This window comes from Salmo salar, chromosome ssa12 (assembly GCF_905237065.1).
Source record: "Salmo salar chromosome ssa12, Ssal_v3.1, whole genome shotgun sequence".
Taxonomy (NCBI): Eukaryota; Metazoa; Chordata; class Actinopteri; order Salmoniformes; family Salmonidae; genus Salmo; species Salmo salar.
Window position 1 is genome coordinate 61,332,171 of NC_059453.1, and position 13,685 is coordinate 61,345,855.

The 13,685-nt window shown below is 42.6% G+C and overlaps 1 protein-coding gene across 1 annotated transcript; it reads left to right on the plus strand.

The window, feature by feature from the left end:
* The first annotated feature begins 1,661 nt into the window (after nt 1–1,661).
* On the plus strand, nt 1,662–8,522 carry LOC106565440 (plasticin). Its single transcript, XM_014132581.2, has 9 exons — nt 1,662–2,362; nt 4,836–4,896; nt 5,710–5,805; nt 5,948–6,112; nt 6,335–6,460; nt 6,801–7,021; nt 7,109–7,158; nt 7,341–7,414; nt 7,571–8,522. Exons 1-9 carry the CDS (start codon nt 1,797–1,799, stop codon nt 7,667–7,669), a joined length of 1,458 nt encoding a protein of 485 aa, XP_013988056.1. The 5' UTR covers nt 1,662–1,796; the 3' UTR covers nt 7,670–8,522.
* Nucleotides 8,523–13,685: the final 5,163 nt, after the last annotated feature.

A 13,685-nucleotide genomic window follows, 5' to 3' on the forward strand; every position in this document is an offset into this window, starting at 1 on the left:
ACAATATTTTCAGTACACCATTTGTGGCGTCCGTGTTCCCTTTACAGACAGGTGTTCAGAGACGCAAATCGCTAATTAGTTCAGGTACGCCGCTGTCTTCCGTGCACATGCACACTAACCCACACAACCCAACATACAGAGATGGCAACTAATTTGCAGTAAAATGCATTTTGGCTTCCTGGAACTTCACAGTGTACTTTTTTACATGTTGCTTTGAGGCTATGCACTGCAGTACAATAACACTGAGCAACAACTGAGCAATAGGCACTGTAGTATACAATTTTCAATACAGTAAGAAGTTATTATTTCACTCATTATCAACATATTATGCTTCTGTATATTTTGAATATGACTAAATTGTTTGGAATGTCAATTTTGACTTATTTTCTTAGAATCCTTGTCACTAGTGGGGGTTGTTTTTTGCTAATGACACCTTACCGGACTCCTAGCATTCCTCCTAGTCACTTTCTAAATTCTTTGTCACCAGACCACTAATTCTCTGTCCTGCAGCAGCACACCCTGGACTCATGAGAAACACATGAAGAAGTCTATCACCTTGGAAACCTGCTGCTTCTCCCTCAGATTCTCAAGGCTTACTCAGTCCAGAGCCTACCCATGTACTGCAAAATAAGCATTATGTATTTCCTTAATTTTGTTACAATAAAAGTTAGACTGGTCAACCAATATACATTTTTTCAAAAACCCTTTGTCTCAGTTTGAACAAAACACCCACAAAAATATGAAAATACTACATTTACATTGTCATTGTGTCTGAGCTCAGAGGACATGACTGGATCTTAAATATAAGAGCAGAACAAAGTGTTGTTCTGAAATCTGCTGAGCTTTTGAGCAGATCTCACCCCTCAGGATTCAAACAGAGATCACTCTAAACCAGTCTTTCATGCAGGATTCAATTCACAGTCATAGCCCTTGCCTGTCAGAATATCAATATAATATTCCATTACCGCGGAAATAAAGGGAAAGAGACAGAAAGAGGAAATAAATTCAGCTCTGCAGTCTTAACCAAATGAGCTTTGTGATATAAGAACCTGATTAATAAAACAAATGTCTGTTTTGGGATTTATTTGGACAAAGTACTTTGTTGAAAAACTTTCCAATGTCTTACATAATTGATGCTGATGATATCACTTATGTACATCTACTGTACCATTACAGATAAATGAAGGATATTAACAGTGAAAGAGAAGACAGATGATAGAGTGACAAGGAGTGGGACAAAGCAACCAGAGGAGATGATTTAAAAACAAAGAAAGCAGGGAGCAGACACAGCATCCTACAAAGGATATATCAGCTGTCAAGGTGAGGAGGGGGAGGTGGGCTTGGCGATGGGGACATCTTTAGAGATAAAGGCATTAACGTAGGAAACAGTTTGGCCTCCTGCTATGGACAAAAGGGAGGGGCAGATGGAAGAGATAGAGAGAGAAAACATAGGGGGAAGAGGGCCTGCTACTGTGGACCGGGGAGTGGCATAAGACTGCATGTATGTTGAGGAGTGATGGATAGAGGAAGGAGGCAGGGGCTCTGGAGACTAGGAGGGAGGGAAGTAGGGTGTGGCTGAGGAGGGGGTGTTTGCAGAGAGGCAGCGGGGGATGGGGGTGAGGCAGATGGGATGTCCAGCTCGTGTGTATAAAAGCCCCAGCACTCCTCAGTCGGACATCCTGTTGCTTCACTCCCTGCTCCCAGGCACCTTCGGCTCCACCAAACAGAAACAGTAAGGCGAGATAGATAGTTCGAAATAGATAGTTAGCAAAATTACAGGCCGCCAAATATCAACCATGAGCCAACCTTCAATGAACCACCTTTCAGGACGCGCCTCCACCTCCTACCGTCGCACATTCGGGGGCCCCAACCCCATCTCGATGTCCTCCTATTCGCCTTCATACTCCCGCATGCCAATGTCCAGCGGGCACTACATGCGCTCCATGTCGCCCGTGGTACCCTCTCGCTCCTCCAACCACCACCACCAGCAGCGGCAGCGCTCCAGCACCCAGCCGCCACGTCTCACCTACGAAAAGGTGGACTTTCAGCTGGCCGACGCGGTCAACGCCGAGTTCCTGGCCACCCGCAGCAATGAGAAGGTGGAGCTGCAGGACCTCAATGACCGCTTCGCCAGCTTCATCGACAAGGTGCACTACCTGGAGCAGCAGAACAGCGGGTTGCAGCAGGAGCTGAGCCAGTTCAAGGGTCAGCAGCAGGAGGGACAGCCCAACCGGGCCACCGAGCTCTTCCAGGAGGAGCTGAGGGAGCTGAGGACCCAGCTGGACCACGTGGGAAAGGAGAGGGACCAGTACCAGGTGGAGAGGGACAACCTGGCCGAAGACATGAACCTTATCAAACAGAGGTGGGTGACATGGGGGAGAGAGTGGGAGGGAGGGGTGGGGTGTGAAAGATGTTTGGGGAGTGAGGGTTAAGGTAAGGGAGGGTTGTAGGATGTTTGGGTAGTGCATGGGTGCATGGGTGACGTACTGTAGATAGATTTTGAGAGCAAGAAGTAGGGGCGGGCGGTTGTTTGGGAAGTTCATGAGTGATGTAGAGAGATTTTGGGAGGTAGTGGTGTTTGAAAAGGGGGGTGTAACGATTGAGAGTGTATTTCAGGAATTTGGCAGACTAGCAATTTTTTGGACTCTGATGTTGATAGATACGTTCTGGGCAGAGCCTGTCGGGAAGGGGACAGGGTGTGTGACTGTGTACAGTCTGACTTTCACACCACCACCACCCTCCCATCACCACCCCTAATCTTTAAACATACCATAACACCACAATATGTATAGGCTGTATTTTAAACACTGATACAGGACCGGGGGTCTTTGGGCTCCAACCAAAAACTCCAGACCAGCAGTGGTGGGCTGGCTGGGGTGTGGCACTTTGGAAGGATGAACACAAAAGCACCGCAGCATACTACCGCACTCTGTGCATTACTGCAGTGTGTGTGTGTGTATGTGTGTGTGCGCTCAAACACGCTAAATGTAATGGCATTGGACAGGAAGGATCCAACATAAAACAAGATGAAGTGCTTCAGCATATCATAACCAAGCAATGAATGGGACACCAAGGAAAACAAGGCACTACAGTATTAGAACATTTCTACATGACCATTTATACAGTATTTACAAACTTTCAATGGACATCTCAGCAACTGTTGAGGCAGATTATTTAATAAAATATGTTTTATTAAATCAAACAAATGTCATTAAACGGAAGATGAAACTTCCTGAATTCATGGAATGTAAATATAGACAATAACACATTTAATTTAAAATTACACTGCTGTTCCATCAGCCCTTTCAAACCAAACCACAATATTCTTCTTTCAAACTCAATCTTGAGAAGAACCAGACAATCAGTTATGGGAAACAGTTTTTTTCCCCCATTTGAGTTACAATTTCTGTAGACACCCACTAACTACATGTAAATGCACAAACACTCCCCATGTCCCTTCCCTGCCCCAGAGAGGGGGAGAGAGATGACAGAAGAGGAGGATGGATAGACTGAACACTATGTAGCCAGGAAAGATGTAGGGAGGGGGATGAGAGAGTGAAGAGGCAGTAGGGGAGGAAGAGGGGGAGGTGTAGGTGGGGAGAAAAATAGCATCTGGAAAAATCAATGTGACTCAATGAGAGTGGCTCCATTAGGGGATGTTCAGTGTCCCCCTGTGGTGATGGGACGATGCCTGGGACCCCATTAGGAAAAAAGGACCCCTGCGACATGGCATGAATTAAAGATGAGGTGAGGCAGCAAGCCCCACACATGCAGTAACCCCCCCCCCACACACACACACACATGCACACGCCAAGCAATCAAGTGACTGACCACAGAGACAGCCAATCCCCAGCGAGCCTGCTGTGATTCCATGTTAGATACAGAGTGGACATGGTGTGCACTGAATGATATCATTGGAATTATGATATCATTTTGATGACTCATCACTATAGTGGAAGGGACACTGTGTTCTATGACCCTGTCCTATGATGACTAATACCAAACCAAAAGATTTATCAAACTGTTTTAACCTAATCGAATATCTATTCAACCAGGCTTTATATCTTTACGGTTGAAATCTGCTAATAAAACGTTAAGTATATTTGACATTTGGGAAAGGGAAGGCTTAGTCAGACCAGTCAGTATACTATTAGGCTTACGTAGTATAGACTTTGGTGGCAGAAGGCCCAGAGCTGTCAGGCTTAAGACAGGGTGTGTCCAGATGACCTCCAAGAAGTGGTAATTAGCCAAATTTGTTGGATGTAGCAGCTGCTGACCCCATTGGATACGCTCCCAAATCCTTTTACAGGACAGTGAATTACCAAATTGATCCAGAGGCTTTTTGCCAGCTGATGCTTCTTTCTGAGGAGACCTATGACTCCCAGCCAGACATACTAGGTCCTGCATCCCAAATGGCACCCTATTCCCTATAGTGCACAACTTTTGACCAGAGCCCTATGTAGGGAATAGCGTGCAATTTGGGACAAACAATCAGATAGCACTTATGCAATTAGCACTGTGTTTCGTCCTGTCCCAAGGCTTCAGCTTCCTTTGTCCAGTGCTGGACGAAACCTAGACTATAACCCAAGTATTGTGAACGATATAAAATTAGTTCTGAAGTGCCATAACGAGTTACAGAGGGTAATGTGTGTTTATTAACTACAAAGTTCTGCAATATATGATGTCACATACTGTATTTAATGATTGTGTTGTGTATTTAATTTCCATTCAGTTATGTACTCTAAGGTGGAGGTTCCATAAATAGATCATATGAATCTACAACATAAATTTCCATGGGCCTATGTATGATTGTAATAAGTATTTTCTTCTTACAGACTGGATGAGGAGAATCAGAAGAGAGCTGAGGCTGAGAGCAACCTGCTTGTCTTCCGCAAGGTAAACACACCCTAGACTCAAACCATCACAATGTACACTAAATCAATATATTGGGCAGCGAGTCAATAGTTGACGGTAAAAGTCTGATTGAATCACTCAGCCTAGATAATCACATTTGGTTCGCCGGTTGTGATGTCAGAGCCCAACCCAAAGCTTCCCTTTCCTCATAGCCCTGCATAACAGTGACATCTTCTGTTTGGCTGATTATTATGATTACACTACAACTCTGAGAATCGTGAAATCATGGGTTTTCACTACAGATGTAGGATCTTAATTTGAGCCAGCTTGCTACATCAGGAAAATAATCCTGCATCAACAGGAAATGTGAATTATTATGTGAATTCGAATTAATGGACATTTTTGTAGGGGTCGATGCATTTTTCAAGTCCAAAATTTCAAAGTGGAAATTACAAACTTCAGAAGCCTTTTAAATCTCAAATACACTACAAGTTTTAAATGTCCTGCATTGCAGGCAAGTTCCCCTGCAACAGGTGGATCAAATTAAGATCCTACATCTGTAGGAACCAAATGGAAACAAACAGACCGAAACGGCGAGGGACTAATCTGAACTACTCTAATAAGAAATGCTTGTTTTCATTCAAAAGAAAATGTTGTACGGTTTTAACAGTGTGCGCTAATGAATACAAAGTAAGATACGTATGACAAAACACAATATTGATGGCATTGCATTGTTGATATAATACTATATGCATCCCACTCACTGTTAGATTATCTGATCAAGCCGATAAGATTTATTTAACCTGTTTGGGGGTTGAGGAAATACTTACTAATAACAGTTTGATCTGAAACCAGGATGTGGATGACGCCACTTTGTCTCGCCTGGAGCTGGAGAGGAAGATCGAGTCTCTGATGGATGAGATTGAGTTCCTCAAGAAACTACATGATGAGGTAGATGCAGCTGCTGAGATGGTCGACCACAAATCATGGTCTTTATGATGATCCATGCATCATCATACCTTTTTGGATTCAACCTGCTATTTAGAGGACTTTTTTTCCAATGAACCTCTCACTTGCTCTGCGGTCTTCTCAGGAGATCGAGGAGGTGCAGGTGAGTTTCCAGACCCAGCAGATGAAGATGGAGGTGGACCAGACCGCCAGGCCTGACCTGACCGCTGCCCTCAAGGACATCAGGGCCCAGTACGAGAACATCGCCTCCAAGAACATGCATGAGTCTGAGGAGTGGTACAAGTCCAAGGTGAGGGGGGAACAATGGACACACACACAAAATTGAACTACCTAATCTCACACACACACACACACACACACACACACACACACACACACACACACACACACACACACACACACACACACACACACACACGCACACACGCACACACGCATGCACACACACACGAATGCACACACACAGAGTAACACCTGTTCTTATTTGTGTGTTTGTTCTGTGCTCCTGCAGTTTGCTGACCTGACAGACTCTGCCAAGCGTAACACTGATGCTATGAGGCAGGCCAAGCAAGAGCAAAACGAGCACAGGAGGCAGATGCAGTCCCTCAGCTGTGAGATTGATGCACTGAAGAGCACGGTGAGGCCTCATAGAACTTGCCTATTTGTCTGTAATCAACCCCAATTTACACTGGCTGAGTGAGCAACAACAGTACAATGATCTCAGGCTTAACCCAAAATGACTGCCAGCCATGAATCACCCAAGTGGGTCATGCATGTAAGTAGAGGATGATGCGAGTGAGCAAAATCCCTTATAATTTCCTCCCCCCCAAAAATCTCCCACAATCTTCCCCCAGGGATGGAATACAGTATTTGTATAAGCCCATGTGGGCTGGGCATCCTGAAGATGCAAGATACTCTTTTAATAAAATCCCCCCATTTCCTCCTGCCCTCACTGTATGTATGTGTGTATTTTTCAGAACGAGGCTCTGCTGAGGCAGATGCGTGAGATGGAGGACCAGTTTGGCGTGGAGGCCAATAACTACCAGGACAACGTGGTCCGCCACGAGGAGGAGATCCACCACCTGAAGGACGAGATGGCCCGACACCTGAGGGAGTACCAGGACCTGCTCAACGTCAAGATGGCCCTGGACATAGAAATCGCCACTTACCGCAAGCTGCTGGAGGGAGAGGAGAGCAGGTGAGGAGGATAAGGGTTAGGACATCCTTACTCGCAGCTGATTATGAACACATTCTTGAGCTAACCTATTGCTTCATTTCTCTTTAGGATTACTGTTCCCATGCATCCCTCCCAGTATGGCCGTAGTGGTGATAGGGGTGAGTTCCATCATATTGCCAATAATACTAGTCTTTATCTCTCAATTTATTTCCCTCTCCATGCAAATACACATATACTTGCCAATATTATCTTTATATTTAACATATCCAGAATCTATGATATGTATATAAATGATCATGCACAGTATCTATGTCACTAAATCTGGCTTATCCCCTCATAGGCTATGACCATACCCCAGACACCCCTAGCAGGAAGCCTGTGGTGATTAAGACAGTGGAGACTCGTGATGGAGAGGTAAACATTCCAAATATTCCCTGGTATCAAGAAAATGTGTTCCATACTTTCCATGTCCACCTTGATATTCATTATACAGTGAAATTTCACGAGAAAGCATTTGCAGGAAGTGGTGGAATTTGACTGAGGTCTGTTTCTCTTCTTCTCTTCCTCCAGGTGGTGAAGGAATCAAAGAAGGAGAAGGAGAGGAGTGAGAGGGATGGCAACCATGATAGTAATGACAGGGATCATGGCAGGGATGACCACGATGACTAGAATAGTTAGGTACCAATCACCTGTTCCAGATTCAGATGTAGCAATACAATACAAAATAAGAAAAAAATGTGTTAAAAGCTACATACTCCATAATTGCTGCTCACCTTTCACCCTTTAAGATCCAATTTTTCTGTAGAGCAGAGAGCCTGTAGTATATATTTGTGCAATGTTAAAAGTTGATGAAATCTCTTTTAGATAGCAAACTTAGTCACAGGATGTGATCATGGTGCTAGTTTCAATAACCGATCATTCCTCATTGAAGAAAAAATACAAAACAAAGACAGCCATACATGAGCATACACAGACACGATAGTCCTATCACGCAGTGCATGAACACAGACTTCAGTAAATTTAACCTTTTTATCAATACACCACTTGAGGCCTTGATTTACAGTTAAATTATATTTTTAAAAAAAATTGTAGCTGAACTTATCATTCAATAAAATGGGTAAATGGAAAGTGGCAAAAACAAAGCAAAAGGTTTTTTGTGATCATCCACAAAAAAAAAAACATCTCTGACACGGTACTCTCTCCAGTCGAAGGACATTATTTGATTTAGCTTTGAGAGACAGTGGACAACAATCAGTACAATTTAAAAAGGAGAGGGTCTTTGTATAGTGTCATGGAACTCTCAATGTAAAATATCCTGCCAGAGAGGGACCACCAATAGGATTGATTATAGATACATACAGAACAGTCAAAGGCCACAGTAGCAGCACTACATACTCTGCTCACATTACACTCACCTCAAAATAGAAGGGAAATGTGCTATGCGATTATATGAGAATGTGTGTTTTTGACAGCAATAGAAAAAAAAGAAAATGAAAATGCTAATAAAGTAATCTGGAACAGAGCTATGGAGTTTATCTTTATTCATTTGTATTGTATACTCTCATACTACTACAAAATCCTGTATAAAATGGAGATAAGGTTGACAATTGCAATGAATGTGTATTTGCATAAGTGAAACATATCAATCAACAACTATTATACAGCAGAAATGAGTTCAACATTAACTTGATTTATTACACAGTAATACTTCATAATAACTAAGAAATCTGATTTCCAGTGCTCTTTTGTGTGAAGTGTACTATTTTAAAATAGAAAATATAGATCAGTTACAAGTTAGTCACCATGGAGACTGGCACCTTGTGGGACAAAATGCAGCCAAGCAACTTCCGGTGAGTAATGCAGAGGCTGGTCATTGCTCCCAATGGAAATCTCTTAATGTACTTATCTTTTAAACAGGGCAACTGGGACCAAAATACAACTACAGACTGAAATAGTCAATTTCCGTTCATTACATACTCTAAACAGGTCCACCTGGTTGTTGTCACTTATAAGGCTTGACATGTGTAATCTGATATCATGTTTATGCAAATTATTTGAAAAAAAATCTAATCTCAGACATTGACAATATACATTTTTTCTGCAAAACAAGAGCATATTATACCTGTAGGCTGACCTGTTGACATGCAATGCAAGTGTGGATGATCTATTTTACATGTCTATGTAACAAATCATTCCCTAATGTTTGTTTTGATGTTATGCTAATTGGTCCAGAAATGTCAATAGTAGGTGTAAACTAATTCGCGTGAGGGACTAGACAACTATTTCTTAGCAGCCACTGATGACACTAAAGTGCATGATTTACCATTTAACAGCAGTGAAGGCTACGATTCACGAGCGCTGCATCGGCGGTGGTCACGCTGAACTTGATTGTGATTCTTGGAAGAAACCAACAGCTGTGCATTTCAGTATTATGTAGAGCTATTTTGAGAGAATGCCAAGAGTGTGCAAAGCTGTCATCAAGGCATAGGGTGGCTACTTTGAAGAATCTCAAATATAAAATAGATTTAGATTTGTTTAACACTTTTTTGGTTACAACATGATTCCATATGTGATATTTTATCATTTTGATGTCTTCACTATTATTCTACAATGTGGAAAATAGTAAAAATAAAGAAAAACCCTTGAATGAGTAGGTGTGTCCAAACATTTGACTGGTACTGTATATTTTTTTGTTGTTGCCTGTTTTGCGTGTTATTTTGGCATTCATTCATGTCACATACCAGTTTGCAAACAATGTAAAAAAATTTTACTTAATAATGCTGCATACAAACGTTCTCTTTCTTGAGTAAGGCAGCTCCAAAAGGCAGCTGTTTCAGCCTAGCTCAGTAGTTTCTGTGGTTAGAGGGGCAGCCAGCGGAATATACCGAGCGTAGGCATTGGTAATCTTCTTTAGTTGCGCTGTGATTGGTTCAGTGTTCTGTCACTCATGGGGACACTAGGTCACCGCAGAATCTACAGGGAGAGCTAGACAGTTCAAGTCCCCTTGGGTGCTGCCATATATTTACATTAGAAGTGTCCATCTAAGAAGGCTCAACGTCATTGGCCACAGATAAAATGACGTCAAATCACATTATATCTACCGTAGCTTTGATTGGACTGATCATGTTACTTTCAAAATCTTAGCTAGCAAGCTAGACAAGCAGTCATCATCATGAATCACGTCAACAGTCTACTGGCAAATCCTTTTCAATCCTTGTCATATGAAAATAAATTATAGATAAACGTATCGGTGCTCATCGGCCATTGGACATAAACATTACACAACAAGTCAAAAATCGCGTATTCAACAGTGAGTGGTTTGGAAGTAATCAGTGGCTAACTGCAAGCGTTGCAAAGCAATCACTATTTTGCTTCGCCTGCCTGCTGTTCGGTGGAGAGGGTGTGTGGTCCAAGTCTGGGTTTAAGGATTTAAAGCATCGGACTGAAATGGCCTCTTTTCCAAGCTCAAAAGGATACAGTTGATTCGGAAAGTATTCAGACCACTTGACTTTTTCCACATTTTGTTACATTACAGCCTTATTCTAAAATGTATTAAATAAATACAAATCTTCATCAATCTACACAGAATACCCCATGATGACAAAGCGAAAACAGGTTTTTAGAATTTTTTGCAAATGTATTAAAAATAAAAACAGAAATACATAATTTACATAAGTATTCAGATCTCATGCTATGAGGCTCGAAAATGAGCTCAGATATATCAAGATTCCATTGATCATCGTTGAGATGTTTCTACAGCGTGATCCAATTGTGGTAAGTTCAATTGATTGGACATGATTTGGAAAGGCACATACCTGTCTATATAGGGTCCCACAATTGACAGCGCATGTCAGAGCAAAAACCAAGCCATGATGTCAAAGGAATTGTCCGTAGAGCTCCGAGACAGGATCGTGTCGAGGTCCCCAAGAACACAGTGGCCTCCATCATTCTTAAATAGAAGAAGATTGGAACCACCAAGACTCTTCCTAGAGCTGGCCGCCTGGCCAAACTGAGGAATCGGGGAAGAAGGACCTTGGTCAGGGAGGTGACCAAGAACCCAATGGTCAGAAGGACAACCATCTCTGCAGAATTCCACCAATCAGGTCTTCATGGTAGAGTGGCCAGACAGAAGCCACTTCTCCATTTTCAAGGAGCGGGACTCTAACCTGGAAGCTTATAATAAATCCCACTATGCCTTCCAGCGAACCATCAAACAGGCAAAGCGTCAATACAGGACTAAGATCGAACCGTACTACACCGTCTCTGACACTCGTCGGATGTGGCAAGGCTTGCAAACCATTACAGACTACAAAGGGAAGCACAGCCGAGAGCTGTCCAGTGACACGAGCCTACCAGACGAGGTAAACTACTTCTATGCTCGCTTCGAGGCAAATAACACTGAAACATACATGAGAGCACCAGCTGTTCCGGAAGACTGTGTGATCAAGCTCTCCGCAGCCAATATGATTAAGACCTTTAAACAGGTCAACATTCCTGACATACAGGACCTCTACACCAGGCGTTATCAGAGGAAGACCCTAAAAATTCAAAGACTCCAGCCACCCTAGTCATAAACTGTTCTCTCCGCTACCGCACGGCAAGCAGTACCGGGGCACCAAGTCCAGGTCCAAGAGGCTTCTAAACAGCTTCTACCCCCAAGCCATAAGACTCCTGAACATCTAGTCAAATGGCTACCCAGACTATTTGCATTGCCCCCCCCCCCCCTCTTTTACACCGCTGCTACTCTCTGTTGTTATCATCTATGCATTGTCACTTTAATAACTCTATCTACATGTACGTATTACCTCAACTAACCGGTGCCCCCGCACATTGACTCTGTACTGGTACCCCCCTGCATATAGTCTCGCTATTGTTATTTTACTGCTGCTCTTTAATTACTTGTTACTTTTATTTCTTATTCTTACTCATATTTTTTTAAACGGCATTGTTGGTTAAGGGCTCGTAAGTAAGCATTTCACTGTAAGGTCTGCACCTGTTGTATTCGGCACATGTGACTAATAACATTTGATTTGATTTGAGATATTGTGCACCAGTTGTTGTTTACAAATATACATAGGCCACCACCCCGTGTCTTACCAGAGGGAGGCTGCTTTTCTATCCTGCCGATAGAGTGCATAACCCGCCAGCTGTATGTTATTAATGTCGTCTTTTAGCCACAACTTGGACACGTGTCCAGCATGACTTCTGCCACCTTCAAAACAACTGAAAACTTGGAACTGGGAAATCTCAGACTTCAGTTCAAGACAACTGGGAACTCTGGAAAAAAATGAGCTCCGACTGGGAAAATATATCTTGAACGGTCATCCAACTCGGAATTCCAAACCGGGAACTCGGCCTCTTTCTAGAGCTCCGACCTGAAGATCACTGACGACCTTGTTTTTTTTTCGAGTTCCCAGTTGTCTTGAAAGCACCTTTGATGCCAAAATTTGCCCACAAGAAGGACCGCTGCATCGCCTTCCTGTTCAAGTGAGCACAGCACAACAACACTGAGTCCAAAAATGTATTGTATGCTGCTGCATAAATTAGCTAATTTGCTTTTCTTGACCAGGAGAGGATACTATACTGTATAATGTGGTTGGGTCTGTAACTATGTTTGCCAGTGACAGTCTCTTCCCATTGAAATATTAGTTTTCAACAAAAGGTTCAGTAATAGACCCATGTAATTCCAATTGATATTGTGAGGGTTGTTTTTTGTTTTGTTGTCACCCTTATAGTGCAATTAATGTATTGTTTATTGTGTTGTGTAGTGACATTGCTGGCATGCATCTTAAAAAGAGTTTAGTTTGTCCCACCAAGATTGACCAGTGGAGGCTCCTCAGAGGAGCAAAGGGGAGGACCATCCTCCGTAGTGAATTTCATAAAAATGTATATTGTAAAACATAAGAAAGTTATCCTTTTTAGATAAAACTATACTAAATATAATCACGTCACCAAATAACTGATTAGCCTCAACAGCACTCTGTAGGGTAACACCATGGTATAGCCGGAGGACAGCTATCGTCCATCCTCCTCTGGGTACATTGACATCAACACAAAACCTAGGAGGCTCATGTTTCTCACCCCCATCCATAGACTTACACAGTAATTATGACAACTTATGGGCTCCCGAGTGATGCAATGGTCTAAGGCACTGCATCTCAGTGTTAGAGGCGTCACTGCAGACCCTGGTTCGATTCCAGACTGTATCACAACCGGTCATGACTGGGAGTCCCATAGGGCGGCGCTCAATTGACCCAGTGTCGTTAGGGTTTTGCTGGGGTAGGGTGTCATTGTAAATAATAATTTGTTCTTTACTGACTTGCCTAGTTAAATAAAGGTTAAATAAAAAATAAAAATAAACATCCGGAGGACGTCCTCCAGCCTATCAGAGCTCTTGCAGCATGAACTGACATGTAGTCCACCCAATCAAGGGATAAGAGAAATAATCTAGTACTGAAAGCACAAGCTACAGCTAGCTAGCACTAAAGTGTATAAAATGTGATGAGTAGTTGACTCAAAGAGAAAGACAATAGTTGAACAGTTTTGAACAAATTAATTTCTTACAAAATGAAGAAGCAAGAAAGAAATAGAGCTAGAGAGTAATTTTTTTCCAGTTTCACTTACTTAGCTAGCAAATACAGCTAGTTAGTTAAGCCTACTGAAACACCCTGCTCAAACAGAGGGA